The 24,218-nt window shown below is 40.7% G+C and overlaps 1 protein-coding gene across 5 annotated transcripts in view; it reads right to left on the bottom strand.

Moving 5' to 3' along the window:
* The window catches only part of pds5a (PDS5 cohesin associated factor A), a 188,017-nt gene that overhangs the window by 133,145 nt on the left and 30,654 nt on the right, over positions 1-24,218 (bottom strand). For all 5 annotated transcript variants that reach the window (XM_063043272.1, XM_063043277.1, XM_063043275.1 and 2 more), the window contains exons 3-5: positions 11,702-11,905; positions 8,665-8,751; positions 7,062-7,159 (exon numbers count right to left, since the gene is read on the bottom strand). In XM_063043272.1, coding sequence (XP_062899342.1) covers positions 7,062-7,159; positions 8,665-8,751; positions 11,702-11,905 — 389 coding nt within the window. The remainder of the gene's footprint in view (positions 1-7,061; positions 7,160-8,664; positions 8,752-11,701; positions 11,906-24,218) is intronic.

Genomic DNA, 24,218 nt, shown 5'->3' with positions numbered 1-24,218 from the left:
AAAGAGTTGCTCCTCATTCGCCGAAAGGGATATCAGAGTATTTCATGATAACAGAATTTCTGCCTTATTGCTTCCTCAAGAGACCTGTGACAGTGGTAAATACATTGAAACAAAAACTTTACGTATAACCAACAGTATTTATTTAAATGCATGTTTAATGGTCAATGTATTCGCTGAATTGAATTTTATCATGCAAGTATGCCTTACTACTTGATAGAAACAGAATGAAATAAAAATTAACCAGTTTTCCTAATGTTGAAGCTTACTTTAAGTTAAGATAACTGGCTAAACCTCCCCTCTCCACTGACACCCCCAGCCTCCCCCCTCTGATCCGAGCTCTCAAGATTCCAGCCTTGAACTCCAGGCCGGCTCTTTACGTGCTGCTATTGTGACTTCCTGTCTCCCCTTCCCCCACCACCACTCTGCAACTCCGTCTCCTTCAGATCCCATCGTCAGCTCCTGGGTCCTCAGAGGCTCCATCTTCCTCTCACCCCAACCCTCCCCTCTCCACTGACACCCCCAGCCTCCCCCCTCCCCCCTCTGATCCCAGCTCTCATCCGTGCCGGGTCTTTACCATCCCCTCCGACCTTCAACTGTCTGAGGCAGAGTGCTCTGTCCTCAGTAAGGGTCCCACCTTTGTCCCCCTTCACCCACACCTCAGCGAGTTCCGTGTTGGCCACGATGCGGAACTTTTCTTCCACCGTCTCCGTCTCCGAGCCTACTTCTTCGGCAAGGACTCTTCCACCCCCACCGATGACCCCTTCTCCCATCTTCAACCCTCCTCTTCTTCATGGACACCCCGCTCTGGTTTTCTGCCTGCTCTGGATCTCTTTATCGCTAACTGCCAACGGGACATCAACCGTCTTGACTTCACCGCACCTTGGCCCCATTCCAACCTCACTCCTTCGGAACGCTCTGCTCTCCACTCCCTCCGCACTAATCCTAACCTTATTATTAAACCCGCCAATAAGGGGGGTGCTGTCGTAGTCTGGCGTACTGACCTCTACCTTGCCGAGGCACAGCGACAACTCGCGGTTACCTCCTCTTATTTACCCCTCGATCGTGACCCCAATAAGGAGCACCAGGCCATTGCCTCCCACACCATCACCGACTTTATCCGCTCAGGGGATCTCCCATCCACTGCTACCAACCTTATAGTTCCCACACCTCGCACTTCCCGTTTCTACCTCCTACCCAAGATCCACAAACCTGCCTGTCCTGGCAGACCTATTGTCTCAGCTTGCTCCTGCCCCACCGAACTCATTTCTGCATACCTCGACACGGTTTTATCCCCCCTTGTTCAATCCCTTCTGACCTATGTTCGTGACACTTCTCACGCTCTTAAACTTTTCGATAATTTTAAGTTCCCTGGCCCCCACCGCTTTATTTTCACCATGGATGTCCAGTCCGTATATACTTCCATCCCCCATCAGGAAGGTCGCAAAGCTCTACGCTTCTTTTTGGATTCCAGACCTAATCAGTTCCCCTCTACCACCAATCTGCTCCATCTAGCGGAATTAGTCCTTACTCTTAATAATTTCTCCTTTGGCTCCTCCCACTTCCTCCAAACTAAAGGTGTAGCTATGGGCACCCGTATGGGTCCTAGTATGCCTGCCTTTTTGTTGGATTTGTGGAACAATCTATGTTCCGTTCCTATTCTGGTATCTGTCCCCCACTTTTCCTTTGCTACATCGACGACTGAATTGGCGCTGCTTCCTGCACGCATGCAGAGCTCGTTGACTTTATTAACTTTGCCTCCAACTTTCATCCTGCCCTCAAGTTTACCTGGTCCATTTCCAACACCTCCCTCCACTTTCTAGATCTTTCTGCCTCTGTCTCTGGAGACAGCTTATCCACTGATGTCTACTATAAGCCTACCGACTTTCACAGCTATCTGGACTATTCCTCTTCTCACCCTGTCTCTTGCAAAAACGCCAACCCCTTCTCGCAATTCCTCCGTCTCCGCCGCATCTGCTCTCAGGATGAGGCTTTTCATTCTAGGACGAGGGAGATGTCTTCCTTTTTTAAAGAAAGGGGCTTCCCTTCCTCCACTATCAACTCTGCTCTTAAACGCATCTCCCCCATTTCACGTACATCTGCTCTCATTCCATCCTCCTGCCACCCCACTAGGAATAGGGTTCCCCTGGTCCTCACCTACCACCCCACCAGCCTCCGGGTCCAACATATTATTCTCCGTAACTTCCGCCACCTCCAACAGGATCCCACCACTAAGCACATCTTTCCCTCCCCCCATCTCTCTGCATTCCGCAGGGATAGCTCCCTACGCAACTCCCTTGTCCATTCGTCCCCCCCATCCCTCCCCACTGATCTCCCTCCTGGCACTTATCCGTGTAAGCGGAACAAGTGCTACACATGCCCTTACACTTCCTCCCTTACCACCATTCAGGGCCCCAAACAGTCCTTCCAGGTGAGGCAACACTTCACCTGTGAGTCGGCTGGGGTGATATACTGTGTCCGGTGCTCCCGATGTGGCCTTTTATATATTGGTGAGACCCGGCGCAGACTGGGAGACCGCTTTGCTGAACATCTACGCTCTGTCCGCCAGAGAAAGCAGGATCTCCCAGTGGCCACACATTTTAATTCCACATCCCATTCCCATTCTGACATGTCTATCCACGGCCTCCTCTACTGTAAAGATGAAGCCACACTCAGGTTGGAGGAACAACACCTTATATTCCGTCTGGGTAGCCTCCAACCTGATGGCATGAACATCGACTTCTCTAACTTCCGCTAATGCCCCACCTCCCCCTCGTACTCCATCTGTTACTTATTTTTATACACACATTCTTTCTCTCACTCTCCTTTTTCTCCCTCTGTCCCTCTGAATATACCCCTTGCCCATCCTCTGGGTCCCACCCCCCGCTTGTCTTTCTTCCCGTACCTCCTGTCCCATGATCCTCTTGTATCCCTTTTGCCTATCACCTGTCCAGCTCTCGGCTCCATCCCTCCCCCTCCTGTCTTCTCCTATCATTTTGGATCTCCCCCTCCCACTTTCAAATCCCTTACTCACTCTTCCTTCAGTTAGTCCTGACGAAGGGTCTCGGCCTGAAACGTCGACTGCACCTCTTCCTAGAGATGCTGCCTGGCCTGCTGCGTTCACCAGCAACTTTTATGTGTGTGGCTAAATTTATCATCAGTTAAAGCCATTAAAAGTACTGCCTGAAGTAAATTTAGTCACATAATTTCCATTTAACCACTATGAACTACTGAATTTTACTGAAATTATACCACTTTTGAGGAAAGACATTTTTGTATCATAAATTGTTTCAATGGATTATAAATAGACTCTGTTGCAAACCTCGTCTTACACCTGGCAAAACAGAAGGGTATATAAACGATGAGAACCATAAACTGTTATGTAACAGGGAATTTTATTTAGTAAAAAAATGGCTTTCAGAACCAAAAAAATCCCTAGAATGATAAACAAAACTACAAAAATAGATTCCAAACCCAGCTGGACAAATGATAACTGATAAATTTGTAATGGTACACAGTATCACCAAAAAGCAAAATAATTTAGATTCCATTTCACTACATTGTATGAACACCCAGAAAGTTTGACATTAAGTGGAGGAATGATAGATTTTTCAATCAAAGTTATTTTAAACTATTGATAATATATTGTATGAAATGAAATCATTAAAGACCATAATTGCTAAAGCACTTTAAAAAGAAATAAAATATATTAGACAAAATATTCTAGAAATGATCTATTTAACTCATTTTCTACTATGATACTGAGATTATTGTGGTTACATTAAATTAAAATGAAAACCAACTTGAAGGTTGCCAAAGTACAAGTTGAAAAAAGTACATGAATTTCACATTCACCACTTGAGTACATGAATATTTTAAGAGTATGAAGCTATCATACTGAACTGGTAAAATTCCACTCCCAGTAGCAGGCCAAAGACTACTTTGCTGCCTCACTGAGGTCAGCCTGCCTGAGTCCAATTAAGGGACAGTGTGACAAGACTGATTAAGGCAGGCCCAATAAAAATTGCCAATGGTGCCTCCTTCTCAAGATGCAGTGTACACCCACTAGGTTGAGAGCAGCAGTCCATTCAGCTTTGTTATTTTAAATGCAAAAAAAAAATCCTCTTATTGAGGCTAATAGATGAATAATAGAAATTTATCCTTGTCAAAGAAAAGTGCGCAACAAGAAAGCATGGCTTCAGAGTTGGACTGATGGGTAATATTAACTGGTGAAATACCCTTAATGTTGCACTTGTGCGGGTAACATGCAGATGTATGAATTCCAACTTCATGAAGTTTACTGACACTCATTCACATTGGAAAATTAGTATTTCAAGCTGTATCTGATTTATTTGCAAAACAAAACAAATTACATGTTACCATCAGACATAAATCACAAATATGAGCACTCAGATGAACAATTTAAAATGACTATCTCATTCACATAATGCTTGCATATTCCAATGTCCCATTCTATACCTGGGACCAAGAGAAGCCCAAATGATATGAAACAAAATTACTAATCCCACTATTTTCAAAAATCTGGACAACTTTTTCTTCATTTTGTCCCTCAAATGTTTAGTTCTCAGCACATACACAATGTTCACACTGAGTAAAAAAAAAACAAAGAGAAAGAAACGCAACTTTTTCTTTTATTCAACTTTTAAGAACAAAGCATTTAAAATTACTTTAAGTAACAACTAAAGCTTTGCTTACACACAGAACCAATGGATCAACCGATAGTCATGCTTTCAAACAATCTCATCTTTCAACATGCTTAAAGTTCTACATTATCTGAAAGTACCTCAATATTGTTTTAATGTAATTGTAAGACAATATTAAACGGATTAAACTGGATGACTGGACACAGCACAGTTACAACAGTGGATCATTACATTGAGAATTGGCTTAGATAAATATAGTATTTAATTCAGGGTATTAATGAAGGTATTAAGTGACCTTAATAACAACAAAAATAGCACGATTTGTTATTGTATCAAAACTGGCCAGGTCTACTGCAAGATTATCTGTCTCTAATATTCTTCGTAGGCACAGCCTTATCTACTAAGCATTTCCAATATCCTCCTTTAGGTTTCAGAATTCAGCAACAGCTCAATTCCATTTCAGAACTTTAAAAGATCCCTTTGTTTTTCTTGTTTTCCCTCTTCTGTTCGCTTTTGCTAACCAGGTGGGTCTAGAAACATGAGGATCATGTGGACAAGTCCAGTCAGCCAAAAAATATTCTGCGTTTTCCTTTGTCCTCTCTCCCACGCCCTTTCTAATATACAATTAATTTGCTTTCTCATTTTCCCGGTTCTGATGAAGGGCCATTGACCTGAAACATTAACTCTTTCTTTTCTCACAAATGCTGCTTGACATGTTGAGTAATTCCAGCATTGTTTTGTTGTTAAGATGCAGCATTCACAGTTTTGCTTTTCTATGACTTACAACCAGATTTATTCAAACCTTCTGAGTTACACAGCTTCCAAAAAAGAGGTTCATGCCACTAGCATTTCATATATTTTAGGGAAACCTAACTTATGTAGTCACACAGAACTGAAACTCAATCCAATAAAGTTTAAACAATCACGCCAGTAAACTACAAAGCTGTCTCCTACAGTTGATAAGCAATTGTGGAAAACATAACTTTAATAGACTGAATGCTGCTTGTGCAATACTGATTATTTTAGGTGAAGTTTTAAATGATAATAAGTATGCTATGTAGTTTTAATCTCTGCAAGAGTGGTCTGAGGTACGGCTTTTCTAACGTTCCAAAACTTTAACTTACTGAGAATATTACATAAATTGCGTGACCCAAAAGTAATATTTAAGAGATATACTCCCAAATTGCAAAGGGCGATTTCAACTGGTATTTCAACTAAAAAGGAGACTCAGGGTAAAATTATCTAAACATAATGCTAAGCCTGATCTCAAATGTTCTTCAGAACATGTATTGCAAACAATGATAAATGAAAGTTTTGTTTCTTAGGTGGGTAAGGGGGCTTGGCTTATCATCAAACACTAACAAACCTCTGCAGGTGTACTGTTGAAAATATGATTGGTTGCATTGTGGTCTAGTATGACAATTTTAATGAACAGGAACATGAAGCTGCAAGGAGTAGTGATCTCTTCCCAATACATCATGGGCACTTCCCTGCCCACCACTGCTAGTATCTGCAGAAGGTGCTGACTCTAGATGGCAACATCTATTTTCAAAGATCCCTGCCACCTGGGCCATGTCATCTTTTCACAATTACCATTGGGCAAAACAGGCGCAGAAGCCTGAAATCTCACACTACCAGGTTCAAGAACAGCTACTTCCCTTCTACCATTCAGTACCTGAACCAACTGGCAAAAACCCTTAATCTCCACTAGAGTTAATCAACACTATGACCACTCTAATCACTTTATGTGAAAAAATGGACTGCTTTTTGTTTTGTGTTTCTTTCTTGTAAAAATTGTGCATAATTTATACTTCGTCTTTCCTATGAATAGTGCTTATACGTGCCTACCATGCTGCTGCAAGTAACTTGCTCATTGCGCCTGTGCATACATGTACTTGTGCACCTGACAATAAGCTGCACTCTGAATACACAAGATGACAGACTTATTACCCTTTCATTAGCCCAAAGACCAGGCTTGTTGTGCACTACACCACTGATACAGCTTCTGGCTGCATTTGCCTGTCTTAGAAACTGAAGCCTTACAGTTCCCAAAGCCCATCATCCCAACACATTTAACTGGGAAATCAAAACAAAATCTCTTAGCAAGAGAGTTTCACACTGGCTTCAGTGAACAAGTACCCCAAATTAATATTAGAGAAGAACTTTTGCAATATTACTTATTGAAAATGTATTAATATTAAAGCACCTGTCTTTTTGGAGGGTAGTAGTGGGAGCTATAGCACCATTGAGAACATTACACACACACACACGCACAGAATTGACAATGCTATTAAGAAAAATTACAAGCAGCAAAAGAAAATATGCCAAACTATTATTCTGCACCATTAAAAGGCTACAAAGAAAAACAAAACACTTCTTACAGATACTCAAATAACTTACTTTATCACTGAGAACAGGGTCCTGAAGAGCTGTATAAAGATTTCATTACAATCTTCGAGTTCAAAACAGATGTTATAGGACTTTACCCATGCCAGATTCTATTAAACAGAATAATGTTAACTAGTTTTCACATACCAAGAGTATAATTAAGATAACGTTATTAAATATCAATAATGCATCTAGTACAGACTTTCATGTGATTCAAATTTGTATTCCAAAATAATTTTAGATGAAGTATACATAACACTTGAATTTTATTCACTATTTTCAAACATGCTGCCTAGAATTTTATACAAAATATGGCTAACATCTGGAGTCCTGCGCAGAAGTCAACTTAAAAGTGCTAGACAAAACTGACAATATGCTACATAATAATATGTAATGAAATAATGAAACCAACACTTTAAAATTTAGGTACAGGAAACTTCAAAGTAATGGGAAATCAACCAACCAAAGATGTAAGTTCAGCTAATAGTGAAAAGGTCACTGGAGGATATTTTGAAACAAGAACATACCTAGATACATTTGGATAGATTGGAAAGGGTCAACAAATGAAGTTAAAAGAAAATATGCATAAATAAAAAAGAGCAGAAAATTGGAAGAGCTATGAAAAGCAACTATGAACCATACAGTGCAAAGGACAATTTGAAAATTAAGAGAAAACAAAGTTAATAGCAAATTATTTCTAATTAGAGACTTCAATGACCAGAATAATATTGACAAATTAGACCAATGCAGATACTCCCGCTCTTTCGCTATATTTTCCATTCCTTTGAATTACAACTCACTGCCCCAGAGTTGGGCAACTCTTCTGAAGGGTCCAAACAGGTATTTTATACAACAATCAAATCACAACTATACATGGTGCAAATTTAGGATAAAACCAGAAAATGCTTGTTATATCTTTTGTCCAAGTCATACAAGTTTTAAAAAATGTGCTTTATTTGCCCAATTTTGCTTTTGTCCAACATATTTGTAAGACACTGAACTTTAGAAATTCATTGAATCCACAGAAGCCACATGTAGTATTAATAATTAAGTGTACCAAGTTAAATAATCCACTTTCAGCAACATAACACATCTGTCAACTTTTATTGTAAATTCATTTGCATGTAATTAAAACAAGAGGTATTTTAACACAAAAAAACCTCATACAAGACCTCTAACCCTACTTTTGCAGCCAAATGAATTCTCAATATGCACATTTGCTCCCTCACAACAATTATTTTAAATTTCAATATCAATGGTGCAAGTATTTCAGACATCAATTTTAATTTTTTCCATCAGTCTAGGCCCTCAAATCATAATCTGGCAATTTACTTTCAAACAATATTTCGGATGTTTTTGATTTCAAATGTCTCATCAGATCCCCTCATTTATTTTCTTTCCAAACTGTTAACTCTCATGCTATGAAGCGGTCCCAGTAGAAATGTGAACTCCAGTAATGATAAGATTATAATGAATGTTTTGAATCTTCAAATATTTCACCACAGTAACAGTCTGGAGCTCAAATTTGGTAATATTTTTGTTCACAGCCACATTCTTTTTGTGATCAATCACAAGTGCAAAATACAGAGTTACTTAAAAGTTTGCAATGGCTTACCTCTAATAAATAAAAATATCTATTAAACTGTGGACTTTTAGTATCCTCCAACCCCTTAAGTTGCCGGGTAATGAACATGAAAATGTCCTGTGAATTAAATACAAAATTTAGATGAAAAATAATTCAATAAAACTTGCAAAATTACTTTGTTTCCTCAAAGGCTCTGTAAATGCTGCTTTTTAATTTCAGTTGTGGCAAAATATATACAATATAAACTTTAAGAAATCAAAACTGAAGTACTAAATTGACAAGCAGCAAATTGCCTATTTTTTTGCAATGAATGCAGAAATAAAATATTAATAGTCAAATATGACCATTGGCGATTTCCTTTCATTTGGGTTACGAAGGAAGTAGATCTGTACTGTGATCCATGAGCTTCATGATCACATGTATAAAATATTAGCTTCAGATTCACTAATTTTCAATTTCAATGCTTCAACTACTCTCATTAAATTTTTGCCTCTGACTTAGTAGCCTAGACATCAGGATTAAAAATCCATAAGTGTAACCTATTTATATCATTGCAACATAGTTGGAGCAGAAGATGCTTGTAGAGAAATAACAAGCAAGGTAGTGCACACCTTCTGCTTTCTAAATAAGAGGCTTAAGCAACTTGGGCTGAACAGTTATAGATCAGGAAAACCGATGAATTAATGAATTCTCCAACATGAGAAAGGGAGCGAGAGAAAAGAAGTTTCGCTTGATATTCAACATTTCTGTTTCTAAATTCTACTAAAATACTGGGAGAGTCAATACTGAAATAAATCTTACATGAATCACATAGGTAAATGAAGCAGCAAAAGCTGGATACTGACTGGCAAGAGACTCATCTTCTAATTGTCCTAGCTTAGTTTACATCTATTGGGATGTCAGCAATATAATGGAACAGACATCACTTATCTGCATAAACTTTGTTCCAACACTGTGTAAAGTAATTCACAATATTCATATTGGCATCATTGCCATGCCAAGCAAATATCTGAAACTATCTACACGGTCCAGTGCAGCAACTTATCAAGCTTTCTTCAACATCAATTTGCAAACTAACAAAATTCTAACACTTAGAAGAACAAAGCCAGCAGACATGAAGGAACATCATTTCAAAGTTCAAAGTAAATTTATTATCGAAGTACATGTATGTCACCATATACAACCCTGAGACTTATTTTCTTGCAGGCATGCTCAATAAATCCATAATAGAATCAATTTGAAAGACCGCACCAACTTGGGCGTTCAATCAGTGTGCAAAAGACAACAAACTGTGCAAGTACAAAAAAGAAATAATAATAATAAATATGCTATAAATAATCGAGAACATGACTTCATCTCATGTCCTTGAAAGTGAGTCCATTGGTTGTGGAAACATTTCAACAATGGGGCAAGTGAAGTTGAGTGAAGTTATCCCTTTTGGTTTAAGAGCCTAATGGTAGAGGGGTAAAACTTCCTGAACCTGGTGGTGTGAGCCCTGAGGCTCATGTACCTACTTCCTGATAGCAGCAGTGAGAAGAAAGCATGACCTGGGTGATGGGTTTTCCTAATGATTGATGCTGCTTTCCTGCAACTTTTCATGTAGACGTGCTCATGGTTGGGAAGGCTTTACCCGTGATGGACTGAACCATGTCCACTCATTTTTGTAGGATTTTCCGTTCAATGGACTTTGGTGTTTCTATACCAGGCTATGATGCAGCCAGTCAATATACTTTCCACTACACATTTACAGAAGTTCCTCCAATGAGAGCTGGCTCATGGGCCTTTGTTTCCTCTCCTGAAGCCACAATCAGTTCCTTGGTCTTGCTGACATTAAGAGGTTGTTGTTCTGGCACCACTCAGCTGATTTTCAGTCTCCTCTCTATATGCTGATTTGTCACCACCTTTGATTCAGCCTATGACAGTGTTGTCAGCAAACTTGAATATGGTACTGGAGCTGGACTTAGCCACACAGTCATAAGTGTAGAGCAGGGGCAAAGCACATAGCCCTGAGCTGATGGTGATTGTGGAGGATATGTTGTTGCCAATCTGAACTGATTGGGTCTGCAAGTCAGGAAATCGAGGATCCAATTGCACAAGGTACTGAGGCCAAAGTCTTGAAGCTTTTTGATTAGTTTTGAGGGGATGATAATACTGATATTTGTAGTCAATAAAGACATCCTGATGTACGCATCTTTGCTGTTGAGATTTTAAAGGGTTGAATGAAGAGAGAATGAGATGACATCTGCTATGGACGTGTTGGTTCTGGTAAGCAAACTGAAGCAGACCCAACTTGCTTCTCAGGCAAGAATTAGAGTTTCATCACCAATCTCTGAAAACACTTAATCACTGAGGATGTAAGTGCTACTGGACGACAGTCATTGAGGCGAGTTACCCCATTCTTCTTGGGCACTGGTATATGTGAAGTCTGCTTGAAGCAGACTGCCAAAGTGGAAGTTACAGGATCTCAGTCACACTCCAGCCAGCTGACCAGCACAGGTCTTTAGTATTTGGCTGGGTACCCAATCTGGGCCAGATGCTTTTCATGGGTTCACGAAAATTATGATGGGCAATAAATGTTAGGACTTGCCAGTGACACTCAATTGCTCATCCACTTACCAATCTAAATGGATTTTTTTCAATATGCATTTAACTCTGCCAAAATAGGCACAGATTGTAAATATTTATAAAACTCAGCACGGACGAGGCTACAGAAAACTAGCAATACTAGCAAATTTATAGCAGGACATCAGTGAAAACTAAATACAACTGATATAAAAATCTAGGCACTGGATCAGTTTATAAACAAAAAAAAACTTACATATAAATCATGAGCTCTTACCTTCTGTCTACTTCAATCCTTTCCCTTTAACTGAAGGAGAACTGCCCAAGTGATGCACTTAAGCAAAACAACAAATTAAAGTACTGAGTCGCTCAGAATTAAAGGCATTGTGGTAGGGGAAGTAGAAATTTGCTTGCTAAATTAAACATCTGAAATCTTAAAATGAATAATGTATTACATAACTGAACAAATGTGCATCCATATTTAACTATAGCAATCACTATTCACCTTTAGTTTGTCGTGAGATGTGTAAGGAGCTTCTGGTGCATAAATTCTGAAGATATCAGCCAAACAGCATGCCACAAGCAGACGTACATCTTTGTTGGAATTCCTGAGAAAGAACTCTGAAGCCAAGTGCAAGGCCAACGGAAGATATTGCTGTTTTTCATCTTCAGAGTCCTGGTCCATATCCATGAATGTTTTAACCACCATCTGCACAGTAATAATGAACACAATGTCAAACTCTTATTTCCAAATTAACTGCAACCTATTTGCTTGACAAATGATGGAAAATGAAAATAGAAACTTAAATTCCTAAATATACAAATCGTTCTTGAAATTTAAAATTTTTATTGTAGTAGCGTATATATGCCAAAGAAAAGTAACACTCTTTGCGTTTCAAATCTCACTTTAAGATTTAGAATCACATACTTTAAATCAGAACATCCTAATGTCTTATCTGTCACAAATTCTACATAGAATCCCATGTTCTCCACAATGGCCAGCATCTTTCCTATTAACACCAAATGACAAATATCAGTTCTTTTCTCTTTTGCCCAGCCCTTCAAAGTAAACCATGATTAATATCTCCATTTGAATTATAAATGGTTAGGTTATATAAGTAATGACTAGGCTAAAAAAAAATTCCTGATGATTATATAAACTTTCATCTCAAAACAGTTGCAGGATTGACACTAAATACTCATGGAAACAAGATACTCTGGAAAGAAAGGGTGGAATTAAATTATGAGTGTGGCAGTGTTGAATATTTCACTGCTGGGAGAATGATGTCCTCAAATCCAGAACAGAAATGCATAAAGTTAGAAGGTTAAGAAGTGAGTAGAGATCTCAGATGGTAGAATCACATTAAAGCTATGGAAAATTATAAAATGTAACCCTTAAGACCATAAGCCAAATCCATCATGGGCACATCCTTCCATCCCATCAAGGACATCTTCAAACAATGGTGCCTCAAGAAAGTGGCATCCATCATTAAAGACTCACACAATCCAGGACCTGCCCTCTTCTCATTACTACCATCAAGGAGAAGGTACAGAAACCTGACCATGTACACTTTTAAGACGACAATTTAGGAACAGCTTCTTCCCTCTCTTCATTAGATTACTGAATGGTCTATGCACACCATCATTATTCCTAGTTTACACCATTTATTTTATTCTGTATTGTAACTTACAGTATGTGTTACACTGTATTGCTACCACAAAAATTTTATAATGTCAGTGATAATAACCCTGATTTTGAGATATAGAAGCAAAACTAGGCCATTCAGCTCACTGAATCCGCTCTGTCATTCCATTCTCCTGTCTTTGCCCCATAACCTTAGACACTCTCACTAATCAAGGACACATCAACCTCCACAGTTATCTATGGAGATGAATTCCACAGATTCACCGCTCTCTGGCTAAAGAAATCCCTTCCCGTCACAAAGCGATGTCCTTTTATTCTGAGGCTGTGCCCTTTGGTACAAGACGTTCCTACTCCCAGAAATATCCTCTCCATATTTATTCTAACCAGGCCTTTCAACATTTGGTAGGTTGCAATAAGATTCCCCCCCCCCCCGAAATCAAATCCAGCAAGCAGCAAGTATAGGTTCAGGGCCAAAAACTTTTCATATGTTAATCCTTTCATCCCCGGGTTCATTCTCTAAACCTCCTCTGGACCCTCTTCAACATCAGCACATCCTTCCTCAGATATAGGGCCAAAACTGCTCATCATACTCTAAATGTTGTCTCAGCATTACAAGTCTTAGATTTTCTATTCTGGTCCTCTCGAAATTACTGTTAATATTTTATTTGCCTTTCATACTACCATCTCAATCTTCAGGTCAGCCTTAAGAAAATCCTGCACTAGGGCTCCCAAGTCCCTCTGCACCTCCAATTTCTGAATTTTCAATATCTTCCCCTCGTCCAGGTCCGATTTCCACAGGGATCACCCCCTCCACAATTCCCTTGCCCATTCATCCCTTCCCACTAATCTCCCTCCCGGCAAGTTACATGTGCCCATTCACCTCCTCCCTCACCTCCACTCAGGGTCCAAAGCAGTCCTTCAAGGCAAGGCAAGACTTCACCTGTTAATCTGTTAGGGTCGTCTCTTTATCTACTGTTGCCAATGCAGCCTCATCTACATCAGTGAGACCTGACGTAATTGGGAGGGTTGCTTCATTGAGCACATCCATTCCATCCACAATAACCAGAATATCCCAGTGGCCAATCCTTTTAATTCCTATCCCCATTCCTGTTCTGAAATGTGGTCCACGGCCTCTTCTGCCACGAGGTCAATCGCAGGATGGAGGAGCAATATCTCATATTTTGTCTGAATAGCCTCCAACCTGATGGCACGAATATTGATTTTTCCTTCCGGTAATTTTCCCCCACCACTTCCCTCTTCTCCCCCCCCCCCCACTTTGGCCTCTTGCCTCTTCTCCTCACCTGCCTATCAACTCCTTTTTGTGCCCCTCCTCCTTCCCTTTCTCCTATCGTCCACTCTCCTCACATATAAAAATCCTTCTTCTCCAGCCCTTTGCCTTTTCTACTGATCACTTCCCAGTCTCTTTCTTCATCTCCCTCTCCCCCACCCAAATGGCATTACCTATCACCTTTTAGCATGTCCTCCTTCTCCAGCCCCCACCACTTTACTCTGACATCTTCCCCCTACCTTTACAGTCCTGGTGAAGGTTCTCGGCCCGAAACGTCACTGTTTACTAATTTCCATAAAAGCTGCCTGACCTGCTAAGTTTCTTCAGCACTTTGTGTATGTTGTTTCGAATTTGCTTCCCATTTAGAAAACAGTCTACAAATTTATACCTTCTACCAAAACACATGACCTTACATTCCCTGCAGAACACCACCAGTCACTGGCAACCAATCTGAAAAGGTCCACTTTGTTCCCATTCTTCTCCTTCTGCTAATCAGCCAATCTTTTAACTATGCAGGTATCTTTCCTGTAATACCATGAGCTTCAATTTTCTTTAGCAGCCTCACGTGTGGCACCTTGTCAAAAGCCTTTCGAAAGTCCAAGTAAGCAACATCCACCAACCCTTCGCCTGTTATTTCCTTAAAAATTTCAATAAATCTGTCACAGGCAAGATCTTCCCTTATGGAAACCATCCGACCTTGGTCTATTTTATATGCTTCCAAGTACACTGAAAACTCATCCTTAACAATGGGACTCCAAGATCTCACTACCACTGCAAACAGGCTTACTTGTCTATAATTTTCTGACTTTTGTCTCCCATCTTCTTAAAAAGTAGCAACATTTGCAATTTTCCAGTACTCTGAAACCATTCCTGACTGCAGTGATTCTTAAAAGATCACTACTATTGCCTCTACAATCTCTTCAGCTACCTCCTTCAGGACCCGGAAGTATAATCTTTCTGGTCCAGATGACTTATCCACTTTCATACCTTTCAGTTTTCCAAGCAGCTTCTCCTCAGTATTAATGATAGCACTCAATTCTTCACCTACTTAATTATCACACTCCCCAACTCTCAAATTTTTGGTGTCTTCTACAGTAAAAAAAAATGACAAATACTTGTTCAGTTCATCTACCATTTCTTTGTTCCCCATTATTTGCCCAGCGTCATTTTCCAATGGTTCAATACCACTCTTGCTTTTATTTTACTCTTTACTCACCTGAAATAAAATTTAGTATCTGCTTTTATATTGTCAGCTACTTACCTTCATATTTAATCCGTTTTTCCCCATGTTTTTTTTAAAAAGCTTCCAACTTCTCTAGCTTCTTGCTAATTTTTAAAATATCATATGCCCTCTCTTTTGCTTCTATGCTGTCTATGACTTCCCTCGCAGCCATGGTTGCCTCATCCTCTTCGTATAATACCAGTGCTTCTTTGGAATGAAATAATCTTGCATTTTTCAATTTAATCCCAGAAAACACTGAAATTGCTGCACTGTCGTACTTGCTAGGGTCCCCTTCCAATCATTTGGCCAGTTCCTCTTTCATGCCTCTCCAGTAACCTTAGTAACCTTTACTCAACTGTATTGCCATCCATCTGATTTTTAGCTTCTCCCTCTCAAACCATGGGGTGAATTTTTATAATCATTGCCTCCTAAGTATTCCTTTACCTTAAGTTCCTAAATCAAATCTGGTTCATTGCATGTGAAATCTAGAACTGCCTTTTCTCTCGTGGACTTGACCACAAGCTGCTCTAAAACGTCACCTCAGTAATATTCTACAAATTCCTTCTCTTGGGATCCAGTGCCAAACCTACATACCTATCCACATGGCATCAAAGGTTACAGGGAAAAGACTGGGAACTGGGTTTGAGGAGGAGAGAGAGAAAAAAAGGATCAGCCACGATTGAATGGCGGAGCAGACTCAATGGGCCAGATGTCTTTTGGTCTTGTATTGAAATTGCCCATAACCACTTTAAAATTGCCTTGTTTACACGCCTTTTAACCTCCACTTGCACCCCACATGCTGACTGAAGTGGAGGCTACCGTAATGGCGACAACTTCTTTCACTTCTCATGTTATCACCCCTACCCACTGTTAAAACTATAGACTTTACATATGATTAAATTGCTCTAATTCCTAAAAAGAAATGGAGCCCTTGTGATATATAAAAATAAACAGCCAATGTAATTTAAACTGAATTCATTTCAAATGAGATACACATGCCAAATCTACCAAACACAACACTTTTTAGCTAAGGAATGGAGGAAATGTAACCAATAACATCCTGGGTTTTACTCAACAGAATGCCTACCTCAAGAGATATGACTCCTTTGACATTAATCACTTAGGGAGGACTCCCCCAATAAACGTATTGCATGTTGCAGGATTTCCTACTTCAATGAACCTGTGTCACACATACAGATCCTCCCCGAAGTTCTACACGGCCCATATAGTTGAAGGAACATTTTGGAAAACTGCAGGATGGGTGGGAATGGATTTGACAACTGTGCTGGAGCTGCAGGAATCTTTCGACAGGTGAGAGAAGAACATTTAAGTTTGAGTTTCCAGGAAAAATGATGAAAGTACAGGACAGATGTAATGTAAAAACAAAGAAATACTCAAATGGCAAAACAGTACAACCGTCGCTAACAAGGGAAGTCAAAGCTAATGTAAAAGCACAAGACAGGGCATAAAACAAAGCAAAAATTAGTGGGAAGATAGAGGATAGGGGAACTTTTAAAAACCTACAAAAGCAACTAAAAGAATCACTAGGAGGGAAAAGATGAAATATGAAAGCAAGCTTTCTAACAATATCAGGGTGGATTTTAAAAACTTTCTTTAGTATATAAAAAAAGAGATGAGAGTAGATATAGAACTGCTAGAAAATGAGGTCAGAGAAATAATAACGTGGGCAAGTAGATGGCAGATGAACTAACTGAGTATTTTACATCAGTCTTCACTGTGCAAGATAATATAGTGTGCCAGGTGTTGAAGGGTGTGAAGGACGAGAGTGAGTGCAGTTACTATTACAAGGGAGAAAGTGCTCAAAAAGCTGAAAGACCTGAAGGTGCACAAGTCACTTGGACCAGATGAACTACACTCCAGGGTCTGAAAGAGGTATTGATAGAGATTGTGGAGGCATTAGTAATGATCTGTCAAGAATTATTGGACTTTGGCACAGTTCCAGAGGACTGGAAAATTGCAAATGTCACTCAATTCTTTAAAAAAGGAGGGAGGCAGCATAAAGGAATTTATAGACCGGTTAGTCTGATCTCAGTGGGTGGGAAGATGTTGAAGTCAATTGTTAAGGATGAAGTTATGGAGTACTTAGTGACACAGGACAAGATAGGACAAAGTCAGTGTGGTTTCCTTAAAGGAAAATCTTGCCCGACAAACCTGTTGGAATTCTTTGAGGAAATTACAAGTAGGATAGATAAAGGGGATGCAGTGGATGTTGTACATTTAGATTTTCAGAAGGCCTTAGACAAGATGCCACACGTGAGGCTGCTTACCAATTTAAAGCCCATGGTATTAAAGGAAAATTACTAGCATAGTTAGAGTATTGGCAGACTGGTAGGAGGCAGCGAGTGGGAATAAAAAAATCCTTGTCACTGTCAGCCAACCAGACAAGTAGTATACAACATCAGGGGTCAGTGTTGGGACCACTTTTTTTTATGCTGTATATCAGCGGTCCCCAACCACCGGGTCGCGGACCGGTACCAGACCACAGAGCATGCTCTACCGGGCCGCAGGAAACGATATGATTTGGCGATAGGAGTCAGCTGCACCTTTCCTCATTCCCTGTCATGCCCACTGTTGAGCCATTACGCATGCGAGATCATTACCCGCGCATCATCCATTTCAGCGCGGGAAGAAGATCAACTCCTCGAGCTTGCAAATGACGGCGAGTTGAAAAGCATGTTTGACATAACATCTCTGCCGGCATTATGGATCGAAGTCAAGGCTAAATATCCTGAGATACCCACAAAAGCACTGAAAACGTTGCTTCCATTTCCAACGTATCTCTGCAATGAATGCAACGAAAACTAAATTGCGGAATAGACTGGACATTAGGAACACCGTTCGAGTATCGCTGTCTCTCGTCACCCGTCACCCTTCGATAGGACCGTCTTGTTGCAGGAAAACAATCCCAGGGCTCCCACTGATTCAGTGATATTGGTGTGCTGCAATGATTTTATATGTTCATACGGGGAAAACATGTGCTGCATGTTTAATATCCAAACGATACTTAAAATGTTATGATGCTATTTACAACATGGAAACAGGCCATCTCTGCCCTTCTACTCAGTGCTGAACGCTACTCTCACTTGGTCCCATCGACCTGCACTCAGCCCATAACCCTCCGTTCCTTTCCTGCCCATATACCTATTCAATTTTTTCTTTAAATGATAATATCGAACCTGCCTCTAACACTTCTACTGGAAGTTCGTTCAACATTTACTTCAAGCTCCCCTGTCCTCCCCTGATAATTGACTTATCGCTATATTCATGCGAGGAAAATATGCACTGTGTGTTTAATATTAAATTTGTTAGATAAACCCTTTTAGAAACGAAATTGAGTGCATTAGCTAATTATCATCTATATTCCGGTCGTGATTAACACCCCCCGCCCACCGAACAGAATCGCCAAAAACGATTTGTAGGAAAAAATCGTGCACGCATGAGCAAGTTACACATGCGCACTGGTGCCCGCGCAAGGCTTCATGGTCATTGTAGTCTTTTCGGGGAAAACCCAGTGCATTTGACTGCTACTCTTGTCCGTTGACAACCCTACCCCCCCTCCCCCCCGTTCGGCCGGTCCACAAGAATATTGTCAATATGAAACCGGTCCGCAGTGCGAAAAAGGTTGGGGACCCCTGCTGTATATCAATGATTTAGATGATGGAATAGATGGCTTTGTTGCCAAGTTTGCAGATGATACAAAGATTGGCGGATGGGCAGGTCCTATCGAGGAAACTTGCTTTGTTTGCACAAACTGTGGAATGCACTGTCAGCGGTGGTACTGGAGGCATGCACGATGGAACATGTAAGAGGCTCTTTCGATAGGTACATGAGTGTGCAGAAAAGAGGGATATGGACATTATGTAGGCAGAAGAGATTAATTTAGTTTGGTATTTAATTACCCGTTCAATTGTTTTGGCACAACGTTGTGGGCGGAAGAGCCCGTTGGTGTGCTGTATTGTTCTATATTCTATGAATTACCTCTGCTTTGGCCTACAAAACTTAGGCTTTGCTGAGGAAAATTACAATTAAAGGTAAGAGCTGAAAGACTGGTATGGATGTTGCACTTTTCTGAGCTTCAAGTCATCCCAAACCACCTTATAGCTAACAAATTATAGCGCAGTAAACTCTTGTACAGTAGGAAAATCAACTGCAAATTTGCACATAAGCCCACAGAATAGCAATACTAAAGAAAAATATTAGAAAGGACATCAAAGAAAAATCATGCACTTCGTAATGGTACTACAGAACCTTTCATATGCAACTGACAGGGCAGAGAGGAATTAACTGGTGCAAGTGGACCTTTTCACTTAAGCATAACAAAACAGTAACAGTGAGTAAACTGCATGACTGCGAGATCAGAAGGTTAACAAAAGCAGCCCATCAGATTCTGGCAATATGGCAATCTGGTTACAAAAATGTGGATGAACAGCAACCAGAAGTTAAATAAAATGGCCAGCAAACAAAGTAGAAAAGATTTGCTGGGAAACATGAAAATGAATTGCTATGTCATCTCTATGATGCCACTAAAATCTGTCCTTCATGCAAAATAGTAGTTACCTTTTCTTTTATTTAAAAATTTCTGCATCCAGGATATGAACAATGATTGTGCCACCATTTGGCAAATATTAAGTATAGCAGTGTGCCCACATTTTGGACTCCATTCTCAAGTTATGTGGAAGTAGCTACACCTGAAGGATAACAGCAATTCACCATCCTTTCTCAAGTGCAATTAGGAATATTAAACCAATATTGATCTTGCCAGTGACACCTACAAACTGAAAATTAATTGTCAGAAGTACTTATTTTACAGAGTTTGTTATCAGGTTACTTAACGTTCAATAGTAACACTAGGCAAGTTAGATTTCTTTACTGAAAACTATATATCTTTATACTTCAGTTTTGAATATTTTATAAGATTCATTATATCATCTTTCCTGACAGAAGGACCTCAGAAAGTCCAAGTAACATCTCAAGCTTCATCACACTGAGTACTGGTGCCCACCCCCTCCTCCTCCTCGCCCCCCCCCCACCCCTGGCTTTGTGCTCAGCCTGCTGCAGATTGACTGCACTCCACTGCATATCAAAGGCTCCGCCTTTCAGCAAATGAAGAGCACAAAGTTCCTTGGTGTGCAGATAACCGACAATCTAACCTGGACCCACAACACCTCATTCATCAAGAAGGCACAGCCGCATTTTTTTAAAATTATGACATACAGTCCTCTTTTATTGTCATTTAGTAATGCATGCATTAAGAAATGATACAATATTCCTCCGGAAACACAGGATAGACCAAGACTGAAAAACTGACAAAAACCACATAATTATAACATATAGTTACAACAGTGCAAACAATACCTTAACTTGATGAAGAACAAGCCGTGAGCATGGCAAAAAGTTCAAAGTCTCTCGAAAGTCCCACATCTCATGCAGACGGGAGAAGGTAGAAAACTCTCCCTGCCCTACCTGTCCACAGTCCGACTCTGAGTCGTCCGAAAACTTCGAGCTCCGACCAGCCCTCCGACACGGAGCACCATTTCTGCCAAACACTTCAACCTCGGCCCGGGTCGCCAGCAGCAGGCAAAGCCGAGGATTTTGTGGCCTTCCCTCCGGAGATTCTCGATCACACAATTGCAGCGGCAGCGAACCAGGCATTTCAGAAATTAACACTCACAATGCGCTGGAGGAACTCAGCAGGTCAGTCAGCATCAGTTGAAAAGATTAGTCGACGTTTTGGGCTGAAACCCTTCGTCAGGACTGAAGGAACTTTGGGGAGGGTTTGAAGAATGCTGGTAGTTGAAAAAAACAGTAAGTTTAAAGACAAAAGGGTGGGGGAGGGGAAGCAGGGAGGTGATTGGCAGGAGAACAATGCAAAATAGTATCAGGAGCCGGAATTATGAGGGAGGTGATGTAAAATAGGGATAGAGGAAGGGGGGGGGGGGAGGGAATTACCGGAAGTTGGAGAATTCTGTTTTCAACTCTGCTTCCCATTCCCATTCAGATATGTCCATACATGGCCTCCTCTACTGCCATGATGAGGCTAAACTCAGGTTGGAGGAGCAAATCCTCATATACCGTCTAGGTAGTCTCCAGCCCCTTGGTATGAACACAGAATTCTCCAACTTCCAGTAATTCCCTCCCCCTTCCTTTCTCTATCCCTATTTTATATCATCTCCCTCATAGTTCCGCCTCCTTCTACTACTTCGCATTGTTCTCCCGCCAATCACCTCCCTGCTTCCCCTCCCCCACCCTTTTGTCTTTCAAATTACTGTTTTTTTCAACTACCAGCATTCTTCAAACCCTCCCCAAAGTTCTTCCTTCAGTCCTGACCAAGGGTTTCGGCCCGAAACGTCGACTAATCTTTTCAACTGATGCTGATTGACCTGCTGAGTTCTTCCAGCGCATTGTGAGTGTTCCTTTGACAACAGCATCTGCAGATTATTTTGTATTTCAGAAATTAATCCAGATGTTCCTCCGTGCTCTCACGGCTGTCTCCATCAAATCAGAATTGTGCACGGCATCCTACTTACAAATACGATATCATTTCACCGGAGAGGTTACGCGCGCTGCCATCTTCTCCTCCTCCTCCATTTATTTACTGGGATACAGCGTGGAGTCGGCCCTTCCAGCCCTTCAAGCCATGCCGTCCAGTGACCTCCAATTTAACACCACCCCAATCACAGGACAATTTACAATGACCAATTAACCTTCTAACTGATACGTCTTTAGACTGTGGGAGGAAACCAGAGCACCTGGAGGAAACACAAACGATCACAGGGAGAATGTACAAACTCCTTACCTGCAGCCAAGTTGCTGATAATCTGAAGTGTTGTGTTAACCAATACACTACCGTGCCACCACAATCTACACTTTATGGGAAGACTAAGTCATGCAAGGCTCCCCACCCCACTCTAACAACTTTCTACAGGAGCACCAGGAAGAGTGTCCTCTCTGGCAGTATCGTGGGATACGGAAGCTGCAAGGCATCAGACCACAAGACCTTTCGAAAGGTATTAAAAATTGCTGGGAGGATGATCAGTGTCTCTCCCCCTTCCCCATTTGTGATATTTACTGGGTGCATGCATATAAAGGGCCTGAAGCATTTTGAGGATCCTTACCACCCATCCCACAACCACTTTGATTCACAACCATCAGGGAAATAGTACAGGAGCATCTATGTCTTTCAGCCTAGGTAACAACTCCTTCCCTCAGACTGAGACTAATGAGTACTCTGCGACCAGTGAGGTCTTGTCACAAGGACAATGAGCTGTTTACTGTTTACATTTAGCTGTGCTACACACTACATGCACTTGGAATTATATTTTGTTAACTTATTTGTGGTAATATTTTGTTTTGTGCTGTGTTGTCCAGTGAATGTTGTTTCGTTTGGTTGTATAGATGTACAGTGGCATGCAAAAGTTAAGTGAGTAGAAGATAAACTGATCTCCAAAAGTTATAAAGTTAAAGATGAAACATTCTTTTCAACATGCCCCACCGAACTCGTTTCTGCAAAATCGTTCACCAGCAACTTTGATGTGTGTTGTTTCAACATTTTAAGCAAGATTAGTGTGTTATTTTTTGTTATGTACAATTTTAGAGTGAAAAAAAGAAAAGGAGCACCATGCAAAAGTTTGGGCACCCCAAGAGACTTGAGCTCTCAGATAACCAAGGTCTCAGACCTTAATTAGCTTGTTAGGGCTATGGCTTGTTCACAGTCATCGTTAGGAAAGGCCAGGTGATGCAAATTTTAATTTCAAAGCTTTATAAATACCCCGACTCCTCAAACCTCGTCCCAACAATCAGCAGCCATGGGCTCCTCTAAGCAGCTGCCTAACTTTCTGAAAATTAAAATAAATGATGCCCACAAAGCAGGAGAAGGCTCTAAGAAGATAGCAAAGCGTTTTTAGGTAGCCGTTTCCTCAGTTCGTAATGTAATTAAGAAATGGCAATTAACAGGAACAGTGGAGGTCAAGTTGAGGTCTGGAAGACCAAGAAAACTTTCTGACAGAACTGCTCGTAGGATTGCTAGAAAGGCAAATCAAAACCCCCATTTGACTGCAAAAGACCTTCAGGAAGATTTAGCAGACTCTGGAGGGGTGGTGCACTGTTCTACTGTGCAGCAACACCTACACAAATATGACCTTCGTGGAACACTCATCAGAAGCAAACCTTTCCTGCGTCCTTGTTGTAAACTTCTTTCGATCTACCCGATGCAAAGACACCACGTACTACGGTGACTGTAACTTTAACTCTTTATTAGCAAGTTACCAGAGAGAACCCTTCTTAAGCAATCTCTTGGGCTGCTCCAGAGATCTCCTGCTTCTGAAGCAAATACAGCTCTTTTTATACATACGCAGTCATGTACAGAGATACATGTGGGTTCACCCCCTTAGTTTCTGTACAGATGAGTAGTTAACTTTATCAGCCATAACTTGTTCGTGTAACTGTTTTAATTGCCACTATGCCTGGATACAGACAGGCACAGGCTTATCTTACAGGTGCTACAGTGACTACAAAGCAGAGTATGTCTCTTACAGCAATTAATAAAGCAATGATACAAGTTACACTAAGCAAGAACTGAAATTAAGGATGATCTCACCTGCTCAGCTCATCTTATGAAGAAACATTTGTGCTTCTATGCTTTTTTTTCCAAAGCCTTAGCTGCTATGACCCTTACAAAACAACCAGGGTCACAAGAGGCCTACGAAATGTTAACTTCTTAACATTACATCCTCACCACAAAATTCAGCGTCAAAAGTTTGCAAGGGAACAACTAAACAAGCTTGATGCATTTTGGAAACAAGTCCTGTGGACTGATGAAGTTAAAAAAGAACATTTTGGCCGCAATG

This window comes from Mobula hypostoma, chromosome 3, assembly GCF_963921235.1.
Source record: "Mobula hypostoma chromosome 3, sMobHyp1.1, whole genome shotgun sequence".
In the NCBI taxonomy this organism is placed as follows: domain Eukaryota; kingdom Metazoa; phylum Chordata; class Chondrichthyes; order Myliobatiformes; family Myliobatidae; genus Mobula; species Mobula hypostoma.
Note: the sequence above shows the minus strand (reverse complement) of the source record. Positions and strands in the feature narration are given on the sequence as shown.